We start from the raw sequence: 26,515 nt of genomic DNA on the forward strand, positions 1-26,515 counted from the left end.
TCTCGAGATGGTCTTAGTTCGGTTCACTTTGGGGGCTCTTTTGAGGGGTCCAAGTTCCTGTGGAGTGTTCATACTGCACCAAAAATTAAGCACACCGCACTGAGTTTCCAAAAATTTGCTGAATGGGTCCAAGTGTGAAAACACCCTACTCTTACTGTTTCTCTCTGGTCAATCCATCTGTCATTAGAATGATCAGAACCTTTAACTAGCCTAGTGTCTAAAGTGTTCATCTGCTATTGTAGCATTCCAGTGCCCAAAACATGGGTCACTGCACAGGAATACACACTTGCAAAACAACCTATCTGTGGAGAGGGCATGATGAGGGGTTGTGGCCTCGTCTAACACGATGAGGGGGCGTGGCCTCGTCTAACTTTGTTTACGTTGTTTTGCGGAACCTAAACTAAGAATGGATAGCTGGTATAATTCAGTGTGACAAAATGTTTCCAAATATCAAATTTGTTGGATAAGATGATGGATGAATGAAAATCATGCCGTGGCCATCAACATATTGCATGCATATTACTAGCATACTACGATTTGTATACACCAGGACTCCATTCTGTGCCTGGCCAGTAACTAATGATTTGGCCCACATCACCAAAGCTGCCTTGTCATTCAGCAATCACACTACGTAACAGGGATACTTTGGCCGACGTCAGTCAGTGAGATGACAGTTAGCCTTTAATAGCCCAGAAAAGATGAGAGAGTGTATGTGCATGTGTTCGTGCCATCCCTGTCCTGTCCCGCGCCTCAATTCTGTTATGACCAGACCGATGGGAGGATTAAAGAGCAACGTGGCTCTGTGTCGTCCAGCCTGTGGACTGATTCTCTGGCCAGGCTCCCTGTCCCTGTCCTTCCTCTCAACAACCTCCACCCTGGTCCCCCCCCCTGAGCCTAATCAGCATCTATATATAGAGGGTGTTGATCTCATGTCTTACACCCTCAACAGTCAGTGCACTACACACCTCTGGATAGCCCCTCCATTCAGTTCATTGGTTTCCTATGGAAATATGGCCTGAGGCTAGGCTTTTGTCTGTCTTCATTGATTTACCTGTTGTTTTATTGGATAATTACAATGGTGTGACCAATGAAAAGAGTATGTGAAGCAAATTGACTATGAGTATGGCATGCATAGCCTGACTAGGGGTGTGTGAATTGTGCAAAAAAGATGCCTACAAGACTGAAGGTGAAAGGTGTCTGAAAGGTGTCTATACATATGACAGTGTCTAATGGGTATAATTGGCTTTGCTGAGGTTTAGTCCGTTCAGATTCAGTGTTACTGACGGTGTGTTGTTTGAATGTGGATCTCAGGTTCTTGGGTTGTGTCCATCAGTCTGACTTTACCTCCTTTAAGACGTCCCCAATCTCTTCCCCTTTTACATAACCTTAATCACCAGCTACGTGCTGTTTAGGGGTTACGTAATATGTGTTTGTGTGTCTGGACTGAGGTGACAGGACTTGAGGAATTCCGAAGTGTGGAATCATTGGGAGCTATAACCTGTAATCCCCTGTGTTTGTATTTGATTTGTTTATTTCTAAGGGACCATGTACACAATGCCATTGCACCAGCTTTTTATCTGTAGTCCCTGGGCTAGTTGTGAAAAGAGAGGGTAATCTTGGGTATCTTAAAGTGATACATCAGGATTTTGTCAATGAAGCCCTTTATCTACTTCCCCAGAGTCGGATGAACTCATGGATACCATTTGTATGTCTCTGCGTGCAGTTTGAAAGGAAGTTTTTAACCAGCGTTAGTACAATGACTGGAAGTCTATTATAACTGCTAGCATGCTAGTTCTGCAAACGCAAGTTAGCATTGGCTTGTGGAACTACCTCTAACTTCCTTAATACTGGATGCAGAGACATAAAGATGGTATCCATGAGTTCATCTGATTCATTTCCTAAATCCTGAAGTATCCCTTTTAGGTATCTTGAGGATAATGTTAAAAAGCCTATTTCCTTATTTGATCATTTGCCTGTGGTTGTATTAATTTATTATTATGTTATTGTCTTTTACAATTGTGATATTATCATTAGGCCTATACTGTGTGTGCGTGCCTGTGTGTATGTGCATTTAACATGCGTGTATAATCGAGGGATGAGAGCTTCACAGCCCTGATGATCCTTATTATCATATGACCTCTACCTCATTTCACCTAGAGACAGCCTCTCACCAGTATCTATGTTTGTGTGGATTTATTCTCATGACCTGAGCTCCATATAAGGCTTATGACTGGGTTCATAAGTATACACACTGCTGTGATCGAAGACACACACACAACACTTATTTCACACACACATTCATGTAAAACTGCTGATCTCATTCCGCCATGTTTCTCTCACAACCCTGCTCAGCTGATTCTATCAGTTTACTGTATAGTACTGTACTGTGTATTGGCTGCTTCCCAGAGCCAGACGTGGGCACATGTCAGAGGCCTGCCCTCTCTCCTATATAGGTCACCTCTCTCAGAGCAGCAGGAAACAAACACACACTGTTCCCCCCCTAACAATGAAAGGTGTATTGTGGCTGGGCTGGTCAGAGCCAGCCGGAGGGAAGTCTGCCAGCATAGCCAGCCACACAGAGAGGATCAGGATTACTACAAGTACAACTGGGCTGCACTGGACTGTGTACCAAATAGCTTTATTTACTGTTAGCTTCTTATTGGAGCCTATTGGAATTCAGAAAAGGGAATAAAATCAGTCTGGGTATAAAGACCAAGCTTGCTTCAATCCTTCCTGGTCTGAGGTAAGGCTATACCAGCCTGATGTTGTCCCCACTCATGTATGTCCACACAGTGCCAAATATTACACCTGTTTGGGTTTCTACTTCTCTCTTCTGGCTAGACCATAGCCTAGATCACCTAGTCTAGGTCAATATGGTCACAAACAGTTCACACTGTCACAAAAAGTTAATCTAGGGCCTGGACTAAAAAATACACTACATGACCAAAAGTATGTGGACACCTACTCATTGAACATCTTATTAATATGGAGTAGGTCCCCCATTTGCTGCTAGAACCGCCTCCACTTTTCTGGGAAGGCTTTCCACTAGATCACTGGTTCTCAATCCTGGTCCTGGCGACCCAAAGGACTGCACCTTATTTGTTTTTGCCCTAATACTACACAGCTGATTAAAATGATCAACTCATCAAAAGGCTTTGATGATTTGAATCAGGTGTGTAGTGTTAGGGCAAAAACAAAAATGTGCAGCCCTTTGGGTCCCCAGGACCAGGATTGAGAACCACTGCACTAGATGATGGAACATTGCTGTGGCAACTTGCTTCCATTCAGCAACGAGAGCATTCGCGAGGTTGGGTACTGATGTTGGGTGATTAGGCCTGGCTCGCAGTCTGAGTTCCAATTCATCCCAAACGTGTTAGATGGGATTGAGGTCAGGGCTCTGTGCAGGCCAGTCAAGTTCTTTCACAACCATCTTGAAAAACCATTTCTTTATGGACCTTGCTTTGTGCATGGGGGCATTGTCATACTGAAACATGAAAGGGCCTTCCCCAAACTGTTGCCACAAAATTGGAAGCACAGAATCAAATTGTATGCTGTAGCATTAAGATTTACCTTAATTGGAACTAAGGGGCCTAGCATGAACCATGAAAAACAGCCCCAGACCATTATTCCTCCTCCATCAAACTGTTGGCACTATGCATTGAGGCAGGTAGCGTTTTCCTGGCATCCGCCAAACCCAGATTCATCCGTCGGACTGCTAGATTGTGAAGCGTGATTCATCACTCCAGAGAACGCATTTCCATTGCTCCAGAGTCCAATGGCGGCGAGCTTTTCACCACTCCAGCCGACGCTTGGCATTGTGCATGGTGATCTTAAGCTTGTGTGCAGCTGCTCGGCCATGGAAACCCATTTCATGAAGCTCCCGAAGAAACAGTTTTTGTACTGACTGCTTCCAGAAGCAGCTTGGAATTCTGTAGTTAGTGTTGCAACCAAGGACAGATGATTTTTACGTGCTACGTGCTTTAAGCACTCGGCGGTCCCGTTCTGTGAGCTTGTGTGGCCTACCACTTCGGGGCTGAGCCGTTGTTGCTCCTAGACATTTCCACTTCACAATAACAGCTCTTACAGTTGACCGGGGCTGCTCTAGTAGGGCAGAAATTTGACGAAGTGACTTGTTGGAAAGGTGGCATCTTATGACGGTGCCACGTTGAAAGTCACTGAGCTCTTCAGTAAGGCCATTCTACTGCCAATGTTTGTCTATGGAGATTGCATGGCTGTGTGCTCGATTTTATACACCTGTCAGCAACGGGTGTGGGTGCAATTGCCAAATCCACTATTTTGAAGGGGTGTCCACATACTTTCATGTGTATATAGTGTACGTGCAGTCCAGTAGAGAATCTCCATCGGGTGTGGTTTTAGTCTGGGATACTAGCTCGTAAAGTACATGTTCTATTTTTTGATCCTGTGTACTACACGTCCAGAACAGTGATCCTATATGCATCTATGCTCCACACAGTTCCAAAGTGCTGCCTGTTTGGATGATGATGATTATGATAAACCATAACCTTATACCCCTTGTTTCCTTCCTGTCTATCTCCTCTCCAGGTCTTCCAGAACAGTATTACAGTCTGACGTGGTTCCTGAGCCCCATTCTGGGTCTGATCTTCACACCTCTGATTGGCTCCGCCAGCGATCGCTGCACCCTGAAATGGGGCCGGCGACGCCCTTTCATCCTGGCCCTGTGTGTGGGGGTGTTGTTTGGAGTAGCACTCTTCCTCAACGGGTCACTCATAGGTGAGACTGGGAGTTGGGGGGCGGCGGGAGAAAGGTGAGACGAGGCCTGTAGAAAGAGCTGCTGTGTACTCCACCAGGAATTCAATACCCGAAATTGTTACTACATTGTTACATTGTCACTATAGGTTAAGGTCAAAAGTTTGATCGTTAAAACATAAATGATTGATCAATGATTGATCAAATCTATTCAGTTGGGCAGCTTGCCAGTTTAGAGAAGTTAGGTTATTAGATTCAACCATCCTCAGCTGCATTTGCTGTTTTTACACAATTGTGTTGAGATGAAAGGCCTCACTTTACAGAAGCACTGGCAGTCACCTGCTGGAGCAGAGGACGCGACGTCATCTGAGACCCCGCTACACAGCCACATCCTCTATTCGGGACAGGAATTCACACTAACCCTATAGACTTCGGGAGTTGAAAAACATGACAGGCACACTCCCACCCACACATACACACCAACTGAGATACAATACAATACAATACCTTCTAAAACCATCTCAAATTACCCGTCAAGTCCTATCTGGCAGTTTAAACCCTTGTTGCCTGTGTGTGTGACAGGAAAGTGATTGAGTTCACAGAATAGGCTAATGACATCCTCTGTTGTTATCCATGATGTCATCCAGTCAGCCGGCCAGCCAGCCAGCCAGCCGGTCAATCAGTCAGCCAGTCAGTCAATCTTTTAGCCTCACCTAATAAGCAGTCTTCTGAAGTGTGAGTTGTGATATGAAGCATATTGAATCAAAAATTATCTCTGGCTGTGTCTCACTAATGTGGTTCTCCTGAGTAGAAACCAGAGTAAAAAGAGAGCCTGCTTCTATAACGTCAAGTGTTCTAATGCAACACACACACATCAAGTTCCACTTCTATCAGGAGTTTCACGTCCTACATTAACCTACTGGCTCCTCATTGTCATTATCAGTGGAAGTGATCCTAAGTGCCACTATCTGTGCAGGCGGAAGAGGGGGAGAGAAGGGTTCCAGTTTGCTCCGTGCTTGAAAGGCACAGCAGAGGGGAAGATCAATAGATATCCCGTAGAGTTGATTTGCTGCCGGCTTCAGGATAGTCAACCAATTAGTACTGAAGAGTCTGGTAGTAGTGGAAGGGAGCAGTGCCCTCATTATAGCCCTACCAGAGTGGCTATTTGTGCGTCATCACCCCCAGCTCAGGTCTCAGTGCTGTGGGTCATAGGCTACAGACTCCGGTGTACGCTGACCTGCTGGGCCGAACGGTGTGTGTGAACCCTGTCAGTCTCTGTGACATGGGAAAGGACTAGGAACCAGTTCACAGGGAAACGTTTCCTGTTGTGCCCCCTTTCTTACCTTTCATTGCCTATCTGGAGCCGCTTCCTGTCTCCAGCGCTAGCACGCTGCTCGTCGGTCCGTCAGCCACTCCATTGTCAGGAAGAAAGTCTTTGCTTACTACATACACACTGACTCAGACAGTACAGACTTCAGTACTACACCTCTTTTTTCCCTTCAACTTTTACACTTCTCTTCCTCTGTGGTCGTTGTTAATTGGCTAAATATTTTCCAAAGAGCGTTGTCCCTTTAATGAGAAAGTTGGAATAATGACTTGTTTGTTGTTGTGTCCTGGCAATGGGGAGTTCCTCTGGGCTCAATGTTTTGATGGAAGTAGTAAATGGGAGTTTACAACTAAGAGTGTAGATTCCCAGTGAAATAATTCACAGTAGGCCAGATTTGCAATGACACTAATGACACTTACATTACAGGAACAATGTTTTACACCAGTGAAGCACAACCTTTCTGGCTAGTGTTTATTTTTAGAGGATATTTTGATACATTTGATTCACGCGTGCAGCTTGTACTGATAACTCTGCATTGGCGTGAACCAGTGTAGGAGTCTCTTTAAAGAGTATACACTGACAAGGTATCATATTGTCGCTGTTGGATGAAAACCTCTTATTTACAAAACAGAACATTTTCAGGAAATTAAGAAAAAAAACTTGCCATATTTTACCATTAACGAACATACCATTTTCAAAAGTTCAGAAGCTATTTTGAAAACATTTCCTTGGTTCTAGTCATGAAATGTTGAGAGTATGTTGAGGGGGTTACTGCTTTCAATACATGGAGTTAGGTTTTCATCACACTGCAACAATCTAGATATTCGCTGTAGCCCTGAGGGTGATCATCCAATCAACCTTATTGTGTTCTTCCTGGCCTCTGAGGTGGAATATACCATATACGGCTACGATTGACCTTTGTGTGTGTGTGTGTGTGTGTGTGTGTGTGTGTGTGTGTGGTGTGTGTGTGTGTGTGTGTTAGAAGGCAGTTGCATGCCATAATTGTAATCCACCATTCGGGTATTGATTCACATGTGAATATCTCGATCCAGCTGTGTTCTCATAGTTGCAGAGCTGCAAAGTAACTAGGATGGATATATCTTATCAATATGTATACTGGATTGGCAGGATGTGGTGGTCTCTGTGGCGAACTTTCTGTCTGTGAATTAGGCCTATGGTTTTCTGAAGGTGTTGTACCAGCTAGGATACTAACTCTGTCTCTGGTTGTGTTCCAGGACTTGCCGTCGGCGACGTGCCAAATAACCAGCCCATAGGGATTGTTCTGACGGTGCTCGGTGTAGTAGTGCTGGACTTCAGTGCAGACGCAACAGAGGGTCCCATAAGGGCCTACCTACTAGATGTGGCAGACACTGAAGAACAAGACATGGCCCTCAACATCCACGCCTTCTCCTCTGGTACAGCACACGTCTTAGTAGCACTCACCTTGTATTTCAGGATGTTTCCATGCCCATACCTTTGTCTGTGATGTCTGTGAAAGTTTTAAGAAATTGAATATTCTCAAACAGGAAATTCAGCTGAAACGGAGATCCATGCTATGTTGTGTTATTAGAGATGCTAATTGTGTGTTTGTGTATTTTGCATGTGTGTGCCTGGGCCAGGTTGTGGGGGAGCAGTGGGCTACGCGCTAGGCGGTCTGGACTGGACCCACACATTCCTGGGCTCAATCTTCAAGTCCCAGGAGCAGATCCTCTTCTTCTTTGCCGCCATCTTGTTCACTATCTCTGTGGCGCTGCATCTGTTCAGCATTGAAGAGCAGCGGTACAGCCCCCAGCAGGACCGGCTGGACGAGGAGGCCGACGCCGCTTCTTCCACGGCCCACAAGGCCAACTGCTCCCCAGGGAAGCTTCATGGCCACAACACCCCCCACATGGAGCTCATTGGAGAGGACGACATCTACGACCCTTGTGATCGTTACGACCGTTATGAGTTCTACAGGGATGGTGATGGGGAAGAGGATGGGCGCTCATTGCACGACATGGACATGGACTTCCTGGATGTGGAGATGGTGAGGTCCAAGTCGGACTCAGTGCTGCAAATGGCCGACGCCACACTGGATCACCTTGACCACGACGCTCTGTCCCTGCTTCACATCGAGCCCTCCATCTTTGCTGACCGCCTGTCGTCCTACCACGGCTCTCCACCACGCCGCAGCAGCAGCACAGGCAGCCAGGACCTCCTCAAAACCTCCAAAAAGATCTGCCGGCTGTCACAGTTCCTGCAGGAGCAGGACCGCGATGGGGAAGAGGCGCTTCTCAACAACCAGCTCAACGAGCAGAAGACGCCAAATGGCCGGGCGCATGCCAACGGCTTGGGCCAGGGCGCCAACGGGCATGCCCACATGGTCATGAAGAACTCGGCCAGCACAAACGCTTCCATGCGGCACCGCCGACACATCTTCTACCGCCAGCCGTCCTGCACCTTCTCCTACTACGGCCGCGTGGGCTCCCACCGCTACCGCTACCGGCGAGCCAACGCCGCGCTGCTCATCAAGCCCTCGCGCAGCTTGAACGACATCTACGAGGTGCAGCGGAGACAGAAGAGGAGACAGCAGAACCCCAGAGCGCGACACCAGTCAGGCAACACCAACTCCAGCGGGGACACAGAGAGTGAGGAGGGGGAGACGGAGACCACGGTCAGGCTGCTGTGGCTGTCCATGCTGAAGATGCCTCCAGAGCTGATGAGGCTCTGTGTCTGTCATCTCCTCACCTGGTTCTCCATCATCGCTGAGGCCGTCTTCTACACTGACTTCATGGGCCAGGTCATCTATCACGGCGACCCCACGGTAAGGCTACTGGGACGCCAAGGACCAATATGCCACGTTATTATATAGCCTGTTGTATTTATGTGGGCAAAGTATTTATTTGGACATAAATGTACATGTCTTTTTTTGATGTCTTCTGCAAATAAATAACTATTAATCACACAAACTCAATCTCCGGTTGCCAGTTCACTCCCCACCAGATATTTTTTGCCGACCTGGGATTTGAACCGGATACCCTCTGGTTGCTGGCCCGCCTCTCTCTAACCTCTGGGATACCGGCCTCCCATTCTCTATCCCTAACTAAAGCTGTTGTTTTCCCTCCTCTCTCCAGGCTCCCGCTAACTCCACGGAACTGCAGAACTACCACAAAGGAGTTCAGATGGGCTGCTGGGGGCTGGTCATCTATGCCTTGACCGCTGCCTCCTGCTCAGGTCACTGACCAGTCATTGAGTAGAATGAATGGATGGATGAATGAATGGAAGGATGGACAAATGAACTAACTAACTAATAAACTAACAAATGAATTAAGTGACCAATAACTGAGTGCACCAACCTGGTCTCAGAGCATTTTGTTTTATTCTGTATGTAAATCTGAGACACTCCATTTACTATGATATGTTACATTTCGTATGGTAAGCGTTACAAATGTGCAAAATGTACAATATGTTACAAATTTGCAAAAACTACAGTATGTTAGGAATTTGAGCTAGGTGGCTAACGTTAGCTAGCTGGTTAACGTTAGCTAGGCTAGGGTTAAGGTTAGGGTTAAGTTTAGGAGTTAGGTTGAAGGCTTAGCTAAAACACGATAAGTAGTTGCAAAGTAGCTAATTAGCGCAAATGCTAAAGTTGTCCGTGATGAGATTCGAACTTGCAACCTTTGGGTTGCTAGACGTTCGCGTTATACGCCCACCCACGCTACTTTTTTTTCCTTTAAGTAACCATCTGTCTTATGTAACCATACCAAACATAACATATCATACTAAGTTGAGTGTCCTGGATTAACTTTTACTATGTTGCGTCTAGTCTATGAGACCAGGCTGAGCGCACAGGGCCCAGACACAGGCTTGTGCAGGTCTGTGTGCTTTGAGGCAGCCATAAAGTCCTTTCTAAACAATGTGTTCAGTCTGCAGTCGATGTGCTATCTGTCGCTCTGTTCGCATGCTGGACGGTTAGACTATGACAAGCCAGTGAGCTGAGATGATCTGCGCAAGTGATAGTCACTCAATTAGTCAAAATAAATTGTAGTGCTTTTTATAATTGGACTATTCACAAAGAACTGCACAGCAACCCAGCACCTAAACACCCAGCGTAAGTCACAAGAGGAAATCTTTACTAATTGCTGGTCACTTAATCATGGTGAATGTCGTCTAGTTGAACCACAGCGTGGATAAGACTTACAGGAGTCGCCTCTCTTGTAAATAAACCAACTTTTATACGAGGCCATATGAAATCTAGGCATCTTTGTAGGTTCAGGCCTTGGCCACTGTGCTTCTGATCTGCATTGCTTGCTCTTTGTGGGTTTAGGCTAAGTATCTTTAAAGCACTTTGTGACAACTGCTGATGTAAAAAGGGCTTTATAAAATGATTTGGCCTCCCCTTGTTTATAAACTATTATATTGTATTATTTCAGCCTTACTGCAGAAGTACCTGGACAACTTTGACCTGAGCATCAAGGTTATCTACGTCCTGGGTACGCTGGGCTTCTCCATCGGTACGGCCGTCATGGCCATCTTCCCCAACGTCTATGTCTCCATGGTGATGATCAGCAGCATGGGCATCATCTCCATGAGCATCTCCTACTGCCCTTATGCCCTACTGGGACAATACCATGAGATGAAAGAGGTAAGGATCTATACTAGATAGTACTCCTGGGACAATACCATGAGATGAAAGAGGTAAGGATCTATACTAGATAGTACTCCTGGGACAATACCATGAGATGAAAGAGGTAAGGGTCTATACTAGTTAGTACTCCTGGGACAATACCATGAGATGAAAGAGGTAAGGATCTATAATAGTTAGTACACACACTGATATAACAGGTTAGTTAGTTACACACTGATATAACAGGTTAGTTAGTTACAGACTGATATAACAGGTTAATTAGTTACACACTGATATAACAGGTTAGTTAGTTAGTTACACACTGATATAACAGTTAATTAGTTACACACTGATATAACAGGTTAGTTACACACTGATATAACAGTTAATTAGTTACACACTGATATAACAGGTTAGTTAGTTAGTTACACACTGATATAACAGTTAATTAGTTACACACTGATATAACAGGTTAGTTAGTTAGTTACACACTGATATAACAGTTAATTAGTTACACACTGATATAACAGGTTAGTTAGTTACACACTGATATAACAGTTAATAAGTTACACACTGATATAACAGGTTAGTTAGTTAGTTGTACACTGATATAACAGGTTAGTTAGTTGCACACTGATATAACTAGTTAGTTACACACTGATATAACAGGTTAGTTAGTTAGTTAGTTACACACTGATATAACAGGTTAGTTAGTTAGTTAGTTAGTTACACACTGATATAACAGGTTAATTACACACTGATATAACAGGTTAGTTAGTAACACACTGATATAACATGTTAGTTAGTGACACACTGATATAACAGGTTAGTTAGTTGCACACTGATATAACAGGTTAGTTAGTTGCACACTGATATAACAGGTTAGTTAGTTAGTAACACACTGAGATAACAGGTTAGTTAGTTACACACTGATATAACAGGTTAGTTAGTTAGTTACACACTGATATAACAGTTAATTAGTTACACACTGATATAACAGGTTAGTTAGTTAGTTACACACTGATATAACAGTTAATTAGTTACACACTGATATAACAGGTTAGTTAGTTACACACTGATATAACAGTTAATAAGTTACACACTGATATAACAGGTTAGTTAGTTAGTTGTACACTGATATAACAGGTTAGTTAGTTGCACACTGATATAACTAGTTAGTTACACACTGATATAACAGGTTAGTTAGTTAGTTAGTTACACACTGATATAACAGGTTAGTTAGTTAGTTAGTTACACACTGATATAACAGGTTAGTTAGTTAGTTAGTTACACACTGATATAACAGGTTAATTACACACTGATATAACAGGTTAGTTAGTAACACACTGATATAACATGTTAGTTAGTGACACACTGATATAACAGGTTAGTTAGTTGCACACTGATATAACAGGTTAGTTAGTTGCACACTGATATAACAGGTTAGTTAGTTAGTAACACACTGAGATAACAGGTTAGTTAGTTACACACTGATATAACAGGTTAGGTAGTTGCACACTGATATAACAGGTTAGTTACACACTGATATAACAGGTTAGGTAGTTGCACACTGATATAACAGGTTAGTTACACACTGATATAACAGGTTAGCTAGTTACACACTGATATAACAGGTTAGCTAGTTACACACTGATATAACAGGTTAGTTAATTAGTTAGTAACACACTGATATAACAGGTTAGTTAGTTAGTTACACACTGAAATAACAGGTTAGTTAGTTAGTTAGTTACACACTGATATAACAGGTTAGTTAGTTAGTTAGTTACACACTGATATAACAGGTTAATTACACACTGATATAACAGGTTAGTTAGTTAGTTTGTTACACACTGATATAACAGGTTAGTTAGTTGCACACTGATATAACTAGTTAGTTACACACTGATATAACAGGTTAGTTAGTGACACACTGATATAACAGGTTAGTTATTTGCACACTGATATAACTAGTTAGTTACACACTGATATAACAGTTTAGTTACTTGCACACTGATATAACAGGTTAGTTAGTTGCACACTGATATAACTAGTTAGTTACACACTGATATAACAGGTTAGTTATAAAGTAACACACTGAGATAACAGGTTAGCTAGTTACACACTGATATAACAGGTTAGTTAATTAGTTAGTAACATACTGATATAACAGGTTAATTACACAGTGATATAACAGGTTAGTTAGTTAGTTACACACTGATATAACAGGTTAGTTAGTTAGTTACACACTGATATAACAGGTTAGTTAGTAACACACACATATATAACAGGTTAGTTAGTTAGTTACACACTGAAATAACAGGTTAGTTAGTAACACACATATATAACAGGTTAGCTAGTTAGTTAGTTAGTAACACACTGATATAACAGGTTACTTATACTTAGTTAGTTACACACTAACAGGTTAGTTAGTTAGTAACATGCTGATAACAGGTTAGTTAGTAGACTGGATCAATTATATAACAGATGATGTTCAGAAGAAATGCTATTCACTTTTCACACAGTGTGAATTAAAATCAGGTTAATCAAATCATTGGCAGCAATCCATACAACATTTGGTGTCAAGATTTTTTTAAACCACATGTTCCAAGATGTTGTTTAGTATACATAGGGTACGTAGTTGATGTCTCATTAGATACACTTTAAATCACATACACTAGACATTAGAGGTAACATCTGCTGAAGGACGTTATTGCAGGCCCACATCCAAGAGGACAGATTTGAAGATGCCAACAGAAAGTGGTAATGTTTCATCTGCTGACTGTTATGATAACCTCCAGGCTGTATGCTGTGGTGTCAAGCCATAAAAAGATCCAGAAACGTAAACCTTTATGTCACTATGCCAAGACTAATAGAGCATTTAAAGGCCAGATTCCATCAGAACATGCCGGAACAGGTTATACAGGTTAATATCATAGCTCCATTATATACAAATCTCTAAAGAATGTTTTATAATTTATTTAACCAGGTACAAGTCAGTCAGTTAAAAAAACATTGTATTTTACAATGACAACTTGGCAATTATTTGATACCATGTCTCTTCTCTCCTGCTCTCTTCCCCCTTCTCTCCTGCTCTCTTCCCTCCTTTCCCCTCTCTCTTCCCCCCTTTCCCCTCTCTCTTCCCCCCTTTCCCCTCTCTCTTTCCCCCTCTCCCAGTACATCCACCACAGCCCAGGGAACTCCAAGCGGGGCTTCGGCATCGACTGTGCCATCCTGTCATGCCAGGTGTACATCTCCCAGATCCTAGTGGCATCGGCACTGGGCGCGGCGGTGGACGCCACAGGTAGCGTGCGGGTCATCCCTATGGTGGCGTCCGGCGGCTCCTTCCTGGGTTTCCTCACCGCCTGGTTCCTGGTCATCTACCCGAGCCACGGCGATGCGGAGGCCAAGGGTGAGCAGAAAGCTTTAACAGGGTCCTCCTCTGATAACAGCAGCACAGAGAAACCCAGTGTTCTAAAACTGACCAAGAAAGGCGCCGCCACCACTACGTGTAAAGTGGAGTGCGAATCCACTCTGTGATGGAGGGGGTTACTGTTACCATAGCAATGCAAACGACATCAACAAAAAATATAAATAAAAACTGACATTCCCTTTTCCGCCACCGAAGACTGTGCTGCATGGCATGGGCTTGACCGACCTGCTCTTTCTCTGAGACACATGGGCCAGGATGTTTTAAAGTTTCATTTTTACTTTTTTCATTTAATATGTGTCGCGGTCTCAGGACTGTGGTGTGGCGAGGAGAGGACAATCATCTCTCCCTCTCAGGGCCACCAGGAGCCGCCATCAAGGCGGTCCGACTGGATAGGACAGATCAGGGGACAATGGATACACACGCGACCGACCGTCGTTCACACGCTGAACTGGGATCTCTCGAAAAGACATGCACTTCACTCTTGCACTTCCATTCATGGGTCAAAAATAGTTTAAGAGATATTTTATTCTTCTAATAAGTGAATCATTTGAAAATACTGAAAATTGCTCTTCCTTTTGATTGAACATTTTATTTAGTTTATTTTACTCTATATATTTTTGACATGATATTGCAGAAGGACATTGTAATCACCAAATGTGGCCAGGCCCGGTATAATTTACAGGGTTGATGTTTTACTTTTTGACTTTAAAGGTTTTTAGTGGCTTTAAGAGGAAACGGCACAGGTATAAGGAGGAGATTTCTTCTTTAGGAGAGCATCTCCAAAGTGAGGAGCGAAAGAAGGCATTGTTTGGTAAATAGTTATCTTATTTATTTTATTTTAGCACATACTAAGTTGTCACATACTAAGACCAGTTACACTATATCTACACATAGATATCTTTATCCTCTTTAGTAATTTATACTAAGGATCCTATTTTCCACCTTTCAGTATAAATCCTTCGGAGATCACGTCCTCAAGGGCATTACCATTGACGGAGAACAGAAACACTTTAAGAAAATGCTCAAGAGAAAGAATCTAAGTGCTGCGTTGGAGTTACGAAGGAGTGCATACCAAACAAAGGAGAGAAGCTGAGGAGCGCTTTTCTGTCTCAGTGAGAAGAAACAGATTTTGCGCTTAATTTCCCTTACTACTACTTATTTTTCTTTCTCTTGTTTCAAAAGCAATGTTAATGGATTGTGTCACTCGCTGCACAATTTCAGCTGTTGTCCTTTTTTTGAGGATGTTACTAAAACTAGCTAGATGTTTGTCAAATGTGGGAGTGCGGTTAGATGGAGGGTTGGGGGAGGAGCCCCTAAGCAGAACTTAAACTGTGCAGGAATTGAAGTTGGCTCTTTTCCTACCACATAGGTCTTCTATTTTCAGTTTCTAACTGATTGAAAACGAAGTAATGGGTCTTAAAAGAAGAGTAATATCCTCTCACTTTTGTAGTCTGTTTACATTTTAGAAACCTGGTTGCTGCATAGTTTGGGCCATGTGGCGAGTTGGGCTGTGCTCGGAAGCAGCCCTAGCTAAATGCTAACCTGCCATGTTGGCTCTGCATGGCCTACATACAGTGCATTGGGAAAGTATTCAGACCCCTTTAATTTTTCCACATTTTGTTACATTACAGCCTTATTCTAAAATTGATTAAATTGAGTTTTTTCCTTATCAATCTAAATAAAATACCCCACAATGACAAAGCCGAAAACAGGTTTAGACATTTTTGAAAATGTATTAAAAATAAAAAACAGAAATACCTTATTTACATAAGTATTCAGACCCTTTGCTATGAAACTCAAAATTGAGCTCCGGTGCATCCTGTTTCCGTTGATCATCCTTGAGATGTTTCTACAACTTGATTGGAGTCCACCTGTGGTAAATTCAATTGATTGGACATGATTTGAAAGGCACACACTTGTCTATATAAGGTCCTACAGTTGACAGTGCATGTCAGAGCAAAAACCAAGCCATGAGGTTGAACAAATTGTTCGTAGAGCTCCGAGACAGGATTGTGTCGAGGCACTTATCTGGGGAAGGGTACCAAAATATGTCTGCAGCATTGAAGGTCCCCAAGAACACAGTGGCCTCCATCACTCTTAAAATGGAAGGAGTCTGTAACCACCAAGACTCTTCCCAGAGCTGGTCGCCCGGCCAAACTTAGCAATTGGGGGAGAAGGGCAGTGACCCTATGGTCATTCTGACAGAGTTCCTCTGTGGAGATGGGAGAACCTTCCAGAAGGACAACCATCTCTGCAGCACTCCACCAATCAGGCCTTTATGGTAGAGTGGCTAGACGGAAGCCACTCCTCACTAAAAGGCACATGACAGCCTGCTTGGAGTTTGCTAAAAGGCACTTAAAGGATTCTCAGGCCATGAGAAACAAGATTCTCTGGTCTGATGAAGCCAAGATTGACTTCTTTGGCCTGAATGCCAAATCTCATGCCTGGTGGAAGCCTGGCACCATCCCTACAGTGAAGAATTATGGTTGCAGCATTATGCTGTGGGGATGTTTTTTAGAGGCAGGGACTGCGAGAATAGTCAGGATCGAGGGAAATATGAGCGGAGCAAAGTACAGCGAGATCCTTGATGAAAATCTGCTCCAGAGCGCTCAGGACCTCAGACTGGGGCGAAGGTTCACCTTCCAACAGGACAACGACCCTAAGCACACAGCCAAGACAATGCAGGAGTGGCTTTGGGACAAGTCTCTGAATGTCCTTAAGTAGCCAGAGCCCGGACTTGAACCCGATTGAACATCCCCGGAGAGACCTGAAAATAGCTGTGCAGCAACGCTTCCAATCCAACTTGACAGAGCTTGAGAGGATCTGTAGAGAAGAATGGGAGAAACTCCCAAAATACAGGTGTGCCAAGCTTGTAGCATCAAACCCAAGAAGACTTGAGGCTGTAATCGCTGCCAAAGGTGCTTCAACAAAGTACTGAGTAAAAGTTCTGAATACTTATGTAAACGTGATATTTCCAGGGGGGGTTTATACATTTGCAAAAATGCTTTGTCATTGTTAGGTATTGTGTATAGATTGATGAGTGTAACAACAAAATGTAGAAAAAGTCAAGGGGTCAGAATACTTTCCAAATGCACTGTATACCCTGAGCTGGAATGGGGGCTCAGTTTCATTCTTGTATAGAAGACATGGTGGGCTGAGGGTGGAAGCAAGTGGAGGAAGTAGAGCTCCACTGTAAAACTCATTGGGGTTAAATGTCCAGCTGGTGTGTCTGTTGCATTGAGCGTATATGCTGGTTATGGCTTTACAGGTCCATGTGTCTCTGCTGTGACAGGTCCCAGGAGGTTTAACCAGAGCCTTCTTAGGGCTCTCTAGAGCTGGGACGACCCAAAAACTATCCAGGTTGGCTGTGTTTCTACAGGAATACTTACCGTATACGAGATATGGCTTCCTTCTACTACGTGTTTATTATATTAGACAGTTAGAGTACATCGCTCTGTCGTCTCTCGTTTAGGATACATGTTAATCCATAGAGGTAGATTTGTGCAAGTGTAATTTAACCTGTATTAATAAGTGTAAAACTGAAAAACAATAAGCTGACATCTTTTCAGTGTCGAGGAGATTTATACCAAACTTGAAGTGAAAACAAACGGAGCATCAAGTTTTTTGACAAATCTGTCAATCGTTGCAATAATGTTTTCTGCCTCAGTAAGCAAGGGTGGAAGTGTTAAGACTGGGGTCAGGTGAACTTTTAGACTGCCTGGGTGGATGTAGCCTATGTGTATCATAGTTATATGAAAAAGAAAAGCAACAACCATGTACTCGTAGCTAAAGAAGCATAGTATTGGTTTGGTTTTTAAGAGAATCACACATTGTTGAATACTTGAAGTGCAACTTGAGTGTTTCTAAGATACAAGGAAGTGTATGAAAGTTTTCCTGAACCTCTTGCCGTTGACTCTGGAATGTTAAGATAGTGGCCTATGTTGAAAGGCCTGCTGGGAGTTGGAGTTTCCTTGATTCCATCAGGTGACAATGAAAAAGTAATGAATGTAAAATCTTTGTTGTTTTGTGATGGGTAGAGGGTCTTACATTGCACAGAACTTGCACATACAAAGTTTGAAGAAAAAAAAAGAATAATCTTGCAAAAGAAAAAAAATCTAAACTGTGGATATTTATTTTTAGATATTTTCTTGTTAAATGGACACTTTCACTTTATTTAAAGATATACAAATAAAGAGAGAGATATTTACAGTTGTAACAAATGCAAGAGAGGCATGTTACAATAATCCGAGGACTGGAATGTGTTTGAAACACATGAGTGTGTGCGAATGAGTGTGTGTGTGTGTGCGTGTTAGATTTCAATCTCACCTCAGTTTTTCCTGTTCCTACGTCTCCACAATCATCTGGTTTACAATTCACTTTACTTTCAAAGCTTGAGATCGCGCTGCATTACCAACATTTAATTGTACATATTTTTACACAGAAATATCTTTGAATACGTATAGGCCTAGTTCTTAAAATCAATTTCCCTGTTGTTGCTTTTGATTGGAAAATGCTATTATTCATCTCTCATTATGTTAAAGATACCTTTTATAAGATCATCTGATTTTAGGACAATGTGAGTTGCATATACGTATTTTTTTCTGTTAATGAAATGAATCATGTATGTTACTTTAAAGATTTAGTCATGGGGAAAACAGAGTGTTTTCAGTGTACTATATACCTTGTCATGAAAGTTGTAAATATTATTTTAGTTTATTTTGCTGCTATAAAAAAGCTGATTATTTGTATTAGGGTTTTTTTAAGTACTATATACGTTGTGTAAATATGCTTGAGCCTTCATATGTAGAAGTATGGAAGAACACTGTATTGAATGCACCTTTAAAAAAAACTCTTAATAACCAAAGAGCTTCTGTCTCTTTATTATTAAACTCCACTTTCATACATGGCATTTTGAAGACTAAATATTAGATATGTATCTACACACATACTGATAAACTGCATCACCAGCATCTCTGAAAAACTGTACCAGCGTAATATAAAGTCATGTTAACGTTAGAGGGTGGTTTGTTTTTAGGTCAACGTGAGTAAGTCCGAAGGTCTTGTAGATGAAGAAGCGGACACAACAGCTATCAGTGCATTAGACGGACAAATGAAGCGACACAACAACATCAGTTATCAGGGGAAATCAAATGAATACAAACTGGGAGTGGGAATAGTGACACCACCACACCATATTCCAGTCCCACAATAGTAAAGTCTTAGTCACTTAAGGGCCCATCACTGAGGTCAAACCACAGGTCAATCCCACTGATAGATAGGCAAAGTGAGCTAACCACAGCTTCCTCTTTCAATTAAAGCCACGCTCTGTAAGAGCATGTTTGCTTCTGATAAGGTGAAAGTTGTTGTCATAGGCTACATTAGTTGTATATAATGTCTGATATGCCACGGCTGTCAGTCAATCAGCATTCAGATCTTGAACCACCCAATTTATAATACTTCTTGAACCAATGGGTATTTGCTAAAGAATTTTTACTGGAAATCTACCAGACTGGAATACTATGACTTGGACATAAAATCATATCTACCATACATAATGTACACGACACCTTGAGGACAAAAATGTCCACTTGTCTGTGAATGTTGTCAACAGTCCCTTATACAAGGCTGCCACCTTGTGGTGATGTACTGTTACATTTCTCACCACTGGATACTATTCTGTATTTCATTTGTTTTTCTTGCCGCTGGATGGTCAAGTTTAACTGCATAGCAACCAGCAGTCCTATACATTCTTATTATAGTCATCTTAATTGTAACATAGGATTGTAGTTGTAGCCTACAATAGAACACTCAATGGAATCGCAATACATTTTTAACACGTTTGATTTCAATTAGTTGTCTGTCAGCATACATAGGCTATTACTCCTGAATCCAATTTAAATCTGCGTAGGCCTTTTTACCAGGAAGTTGTATGGAGCCAGCAACCGATAGTGGTCATACAGAAGCAGGCGTTTACATTCCTCAATTTGATATGGAGATATGTCAAAGACTAACAGAAGAACTCTCAGTATACTCTGTTGAACTGTTGCCAATAGTAGCTGCCCGTGTAGTAGTGTGATTCTGTTTGGTTCTTTATTAATTTAGTCTGTGAACTGTGATTAACACACTCCAGTACGGTAGGTGGCGGCATGCAGCTGTAACGTTTGTTTGCGGACTGCCAAATTATCAAAGAAGAAGAACCAGCACCAGCAAGCGGTGGTACTTTTGCTTCACTTGAGCTAGTGATGGGAAGTTCAGGTCTTTTTACTGACTCTGATCTTTTCGACTTGTTCAGTAAAAATAACGAATCATTAGACTAATTTTGTTAATTTGAGTCAGTAATGCCCAGAGCACACATGGCCACCTACCGTCGAACAAGGAACTGAAAACTCGAAAGAGTCATGAGAATATTGGAGCTGTTATTTGTGACCCTGGGTCTCGACCCCGCCCTGTGCAACTGGGTCCTGGACTTCCTGACTGATGGGCTATCCCCCAGGTGGTGAGGGTAGGAAACAACATCTCCACCCCACTGATCCTCAACACTGGGGCCCCACAAGGGGGCGTTCTCAACCCTCTCCTGTACTCCCTATTCATCCATGACTGTGTGGCCATGCACGCCTCCAACTCAATCATCAAGTTTGCAGACAACACTACAGTGGTAGGCTTGATTACCAACAACGACGAGACGGCCTACAGGGAGGAGGTGAGGGCCCTCGGAGTGTGGTGTCAGGGAAATAACCTCACACTCAACGTCAACAAAACAAAGGAGTTGATTGTGGACTTCAGGAAACAGCAGAGGGAGCACCCCCTTATCCACATCGACGGGACAGTAGTGGAGAAGGTGGAAAGTTTTAAGTTCCTCAGCGTACACATCACGGACAAACTGAAATGGTCCGCCCACACAGACAGCGTGGTGAAGAAGGTGCAACAGTGCTTCTTCAACCTCAGTAGGCTGAAGAAATTTGGCTTGTCACCAAAATCACTCTCAGACTTTTACAGATGCACAATCGCGAGCATCCTGTCGGGCTGTATCACCGCCTGGTACGGCAACTGCTCCACCCACAACCGTAAGGCTCTCCAGAGGGTAGTGAGGTCTGCACAACGCATCACTGGGGACAAACTACCTGCTCTCCAGGACACCTACACCACCCGATGTCACAGGAAGGCCAAAAAGATAATCAAGGACAACAACCACCCGAGCCACTGCCTGTTCACCCCGCTATCATCCAGAAGGCGAGGTCAGTACAGGTGCATCAAAGCTGGGGCCGAGAGACTGAAAAACAGCTTCTATCTCAAGGCCATCAGACTGTTAAACAGACATCACTAACATTGAGTGGCTGCTGCCAACATACTGACTCAAATCTCTAGCCACTTTAATAATAAAAAATTGGATGTAATAAATGTATCACTAGTCACTTTAAACTATGCCACTTTATAAAATGTTTACATACCCTACACTACTCATCTCATATTTATATACTGTACTCTATACCATCTACTGCATCTTGCCTATGTCGTTCGGCCATCGCTCATCCATATGTATTTTTATGTACATATTCTTATTCATTCCTTTACACTTGTGTGTATAAGGTCGTTGTTGTGAAATTGTTAGATTACTTGTTAGATATTACTGCATGGCCGGAACTAGAAGCACAAGCATTTTGCTACTATGTACATATATACATACATATATATGGATGAGCAATGACCGAGCTGCATGTGCAAGATGGAATAGATGGTATAAAATACAATATACATATGGGATGAGTAATGCAAGATATGTAAACATCATTATTAAAGTGGCATGAATAATAAAGTGTTAGTGGCCAATGATTTCAAGTCTGTATGTAGGCAGCAGCCTCTCTGTGTTAGTGATGGCTGTTTCAATCAAATCAAGTTTTATTGGTCACATACACATGGTTAGCAGATGTTAATGCGAGTTTAGCGAAATGCTTGTGTTTCTAGTTCTACTTCTAGTTGTTTCCTGAAGTCCACGATCATCTCCTTTGTTTTGTTGACATTGAGTGAGAGGTTGTTTTCCTGACACCACACTGCGAGTGCCCTCACCTCCTCCCTATAGGCTGTCTCGTCGCTGTTGGTGATCAAGCCTACTATTGTTGTGTCATCGGCAAACTTGATGATCGAGTTAGAGGTGTGCATGGTCACACAGGCAGGCTGAACAGGGAGTACAGGAGGGGATTGAGCACGCACCCTTGTGGGGCCCCAGTGTTGAGGGTCAGTGGGGTGGAGATGTTGTTTCCTACCCTCACCACCTGGGGGCGGCCCGTCAGGAAGTCCAGGATCCAGTCGCACAGGGTGAGGTTGAGACCAATGGCCTCTAGCTTAATGATGAGCTTGGAGGGTACTATGGTGTTGAATGGTGCGCTGTAGTCAATGAACTGTATTCTTACATGGGTATTCCTCTTGTCCAGATGGGATATGGCAGTGTGCAGTGTGATGGCTTTTGCATTGTGTGTGGACCTATTGAAACAGTTTGCAAATTTCAGTGGGTCTAGGGTGCCAGGTAAGGTGGAGGTGACATGATCTTAGACTAGTCTCTCAAAGCACTTCATAATGAAAGGGGCGATAGTCATTTAGTTCACTTACCTTTGCCTTCTTGGGTACAGGAACAATGGTGGCCATCTTGAAGAATGTGGGGACAGCAGATTGGGATAGGGATTGATTGAATATGTCCGTAAACACACCTTGTGAGGTTTAACACGTTTAAATGTTTTACTTACATCGGCCAAGGAGAAGGAGAGCCCACAGTCTTTGGTAGCGGGCCGTGGCACTGTATTGTCCTCAAAGCGTGCAAAGAAGTTGTTTAATTTGTCTGGGAGCATGACGTCGATGTTCGCAACGGGGCTGGTTTTCTTTTTGTAATCCGTGATTGTATGTGTCAGGGTCTACAGACAGTCTCGTGTTTGAGCCGTTGAATTGTGACTCCACTTTGTCTCTATACTGAGTCTTTGCTTGTTTGATTGACTTATGGAGGGAATAACTACACTGTTTGTATTCGGTCATGTTTCCAGTCACCTTGCCATGATTAAATGCGGTGGTACGTGCTGTCAGTTTTGCGCAAATGCTGCCATAAATCCACGGGTTTCTGGTTAGGGAAGGTGTTAATAGTTACAGTGGGTACAACATCTCCTATACACCTCCTTATAAACTCACTCACCGAGACAGCGTATACGTCAATGTTATTGTCTGAGGCTACCCGGAACATATCCCAGTCCACGTGATCGAAGCAATCTTGAAGCGTGGAATCCGATTGGTCAGACCTGTTTAAGAAGGTGCTTCCTGTTAAAGTTTCTGCCTATAGGAGGGAAGCAACAAGATGGAGTCATGGTCAGATTTGCCAAAAGGAGGGCGGTGGAGGGCCTTGTATGCATCGTGGAAGTTAGAGTAGCAGTGGACGAGTGTGTTACTCGCTCGTGTACTGCAATCAATATGCTGATAAAATTTAGGTTGCCTTTTACTCAGATTAGCTTTGTTAAAATCCCCAGCTACAATAAATGCAATCTCAGGATATATGGTTTCCAGTTTGCATAAAGTCCAGTGAAGTTCCTTGATGGCCATCTTGGTATCTGCTTGTGGGGGGATATACACGGCTGTGTCGATAACCGAGGAGATGGGCATTTGATTGTGAGGAATTCTTTGTCAGGTTATCAAAATAACTTGAGTTCTTGTATGTTGTTACAATTACACCATGAGTCGTTAATCATGAAACATGCACCCCTGCCGTTCTTCTTACCAGAGAGATGTTTGTTCCTGTCCGCGCGATGCACTGAAAATCCTGTTGGCTGTCTGGACTCTGAGTGCATGTCCCCAGCTAGCCATGTCTCTGTGAAACAGAGTATGTTACAATCCAGGATATCTCTTTGGAAAGCAACTCTTGTCCTAATTTTGTTGACTTTGTTAACTAGGGCCTGGACATTAGCGAGTAATATACTCGGTAAGGGTGGGTGGTGTGCGCGCATCCAAAGCCTCACTAGAAGACCGCTCTGGCATCCTCTCCTCCGACGGCATTGTTTTGGGTTGACCTCTGGAATCAGTTCAAATGCCCTGGGAGGTAGAGACAAAGGATCCGCTTTGGAAAAGTTGTATTCTTGGTCGTAGTGCTGGTTGTGCTGGTGACGTCTCTCTGATATCCAATAGTTCTTCCCGGCTGTATGAATTAACACTTAAGATTTTCTGGCCTAACAATGTAAGAAATAATACATAAAAAAATACTGCACACCCAGCTAGCAATGAGGAATCGGTCCAGAAGCGGCCCTCATTAGGGGGACCGAAACTGATTGAATCGGCCCAGAATCGGGTGTCGGACTCGGCCCTTAATCAAAATGAATGACAGCACAGAATCGGCCCAAGTATATTGGGCCATTTCCGTCTACCAAAATTCAGCCTACTTTGCCGGCATCTTACCAGAATCCCCCCAGAAGCGGCCCAATGCAAATTTAAATAAATGTATACAAAATTACCCGATTTAATCATTTGTAATATTACTATTACACATTTTATAAATACAAATTATATCCATCCACAAAAAAACATTTTATTTCGGAGGAAACACCTGGTGACCATGTCAGCGTGCATGCGCCTAGCCCGCCACAGGAGTTGCTACAGCGCTGAGGGAGAAGGACATTGCTGAGGGAGAAGGACATCCCGTCGGCCAAACCCTACCCTAACTCTGACGACGCTGGGCCAATTGTGCGGGTCTCGAACCAGCATCTGTAGAAATTCTGCACCACTCGGGAAGTTCCATCCACAAAGTTTTTAATGCTTATCAATTGCCTTGCACAAAGTATCAACATTCTAAAATATTACACAGGACTCTTAAATAATTTCATTTAAATGTTAATAGTATTTTTTTATCACCCAAACAGGCGCAGGTTATCTGGGTCTCTATGTGTTCTATCTTTGATACTTCTCGCAGAAAAAAAACTAACGTCCGTGAGCGTGGTGTAGTGTTTGGGAAATAGGAGTTTGTGTTGCCAGGCAATACGATAAGCAGTTGTTCACGAACTGCAGCCCCCCAAACAATTCGCTCTAGAGCAGTGCTTCTTAACCTTGTTGGAGGTACTAAACCCCACCAGTTTCATATGCGCATTCACCGAACCCTTCTTAATTGGAAAAATAAAATGTGTTTTTTTCAAATTCAAAACATAGGTATATATTTTACTGGTGCACAAAATGAACCGTGCATCAACATCACTGTGTTCAAAGAACAAAATCATCAAAACATGATTTTCACACAAAAACAAAAACATAATAATGAATATTTGCTGCAAATCAGTGTAACTTCTGCTGTTGCCTTTCAGAGACCAGTTCAGAAATGCGCAGCTTCACCTTGGCAAGTGCCACTCTCGTGTCATTTTCGCAACAAAGTCTGTTCCTTTTCTTCGTTTTTATGTCCAGCATCCTCGAAAAGGATTGCTCGCAAAGATATGTTGTAACAAACGGTATGAAAATCTCCAGAGCTTTCTTAGCAATAACAGGGTACGTTACCATTTGTTGACACCAAAACGTTGAAAGCGTTGTTGTTCTGAAGAGCTGCTGTTGAACCTGGCTCTGCTGAATTTCAATGATTTCATCGAGGTATTCATCATTGACATCTGTTGTCTCAACACTAAATGTGAATGGCTGTCTCACCCATGCTGGATATGACTCTGTTGTAGGGAAGTATCCGCCGAGAGACTTTGCAAGCTCATCTAAGCCGCGGGTACAGAAATGTCTCCGATTCCAGATACATCTTCGATCTTACTTACACAGTCGTCCAGCAGGGGAAAGTTTGCGAAGTTATCGTTCTCTGTTCGTTGTTTCCATAACGGTAGCTTTTTTTTAAAAGCCTTCAGGTTTTCCTCCGCTTCGATGATGTTGACTCCACCGCCCTGCATCTTTTGATTGAGATGATTGAGAGCTGCAAAGATATCAGCCATGTACGCTAAAATGAGAATGAACTCAGAATTTTTGTAGCAATCTGCATGACAATGTTGGTGCTCTTGCAAAAACAGGGCTAATTCCACACGCAAGGCAAAATCACGATTCAGCACCTGTCCCCGGGATAACCACCAAACGTTAGAATGGTACAGAAGTACCTCGAATTCAGAGCCCATTTCTTTACACAGCGCACTGAAGATGCGGTGCCTCAGAGCACTAGTTCGCACATAGTTCACGCATTCCACTACAATTTTTAATACTTCTGCCAGTTTTGGAGGCAAGGTTTTTGTTGCCAACGCATGCCTGTGCAGAATACAATGCGTAACAATGATGTGTGGTGCATCGGCTTTCACCAGCGCACCAAAACCAGACTTTCTTCCCAGCATGACTGTAGCTCCGTCCGAACAAACTGCAGAAACCATATCCCACGAAAGATTGTTGTCTTTGAAGAAGTCATCCACAAGTTTCTTCACATCGGCTGCCTTAG

The 26,515-nt window shown here is 43.1% G+C and overlaps 1 protein-coding gene across 2 annotated transcripts in view; it reads left to right on the forward strand.

Annotated features, from left to right (window-relative positions):
• The window catches only part of LOC139391807 (solute carrier family 45 member 4-like), a 74,789-nt gene extending 55,834 nt beyond the window's left edge, over window positions 1-18,955 (forward strand). Inside the window, exons 4-10 of one of the 2 annotated variants that reach the window (XR_011629609.1) lie at window positions 4,564-4,752; window positions 7,291-7,470; window positions 7,675-8,858; window positions 9,169-9,268; window positions 10,468-10,679; window positions 13,836-14,902; window positions 15,041-18,955. Coding sequence is in view for 1 of the 2 variants with exons in the window: in XM_071139364.1 (XP_070995465.1) it covers window positions 4,564-4,752; window positions 7,291-7,470; window positions 7,675-8,858; window positions 9,169-9,268; window positions 10,468-10,679; window positions 13,836-14,198 (2,228 nt within the window). In the remaining variant the exon portion in view is untranslated. Of the gene's footprint in view, window positions 1-4,563; window positions 4,753-7,290; window positions 7,471-7,674; window positions 8,859-9,168; window positions 9,269-10,467; window positions 10,680-13,835 lie in introns of both variants that reach the window. The other variant, XM_071139364.1, reaches the window with a different exon arrangement.
• Window positions 18,956-26,515: the final 7,560 nt, after the last annotated feature.

Source organism: Oncorhynchus clarkii, chromosome 32 (genome assembly GCF_045791955.1).
Source record: "Oncorhynchus clarkii lewisi isolate Uvic-CL-2024 chromosome 32, UVic_Ocla_1.0, whole genome shotgun sequence".
NCBI lineage: Eukaryota > Metazoa > Chordata > Actinopteri > Salmoniformes > Salmonidae > Oncorhynchus > Oncorhynchus clarkii.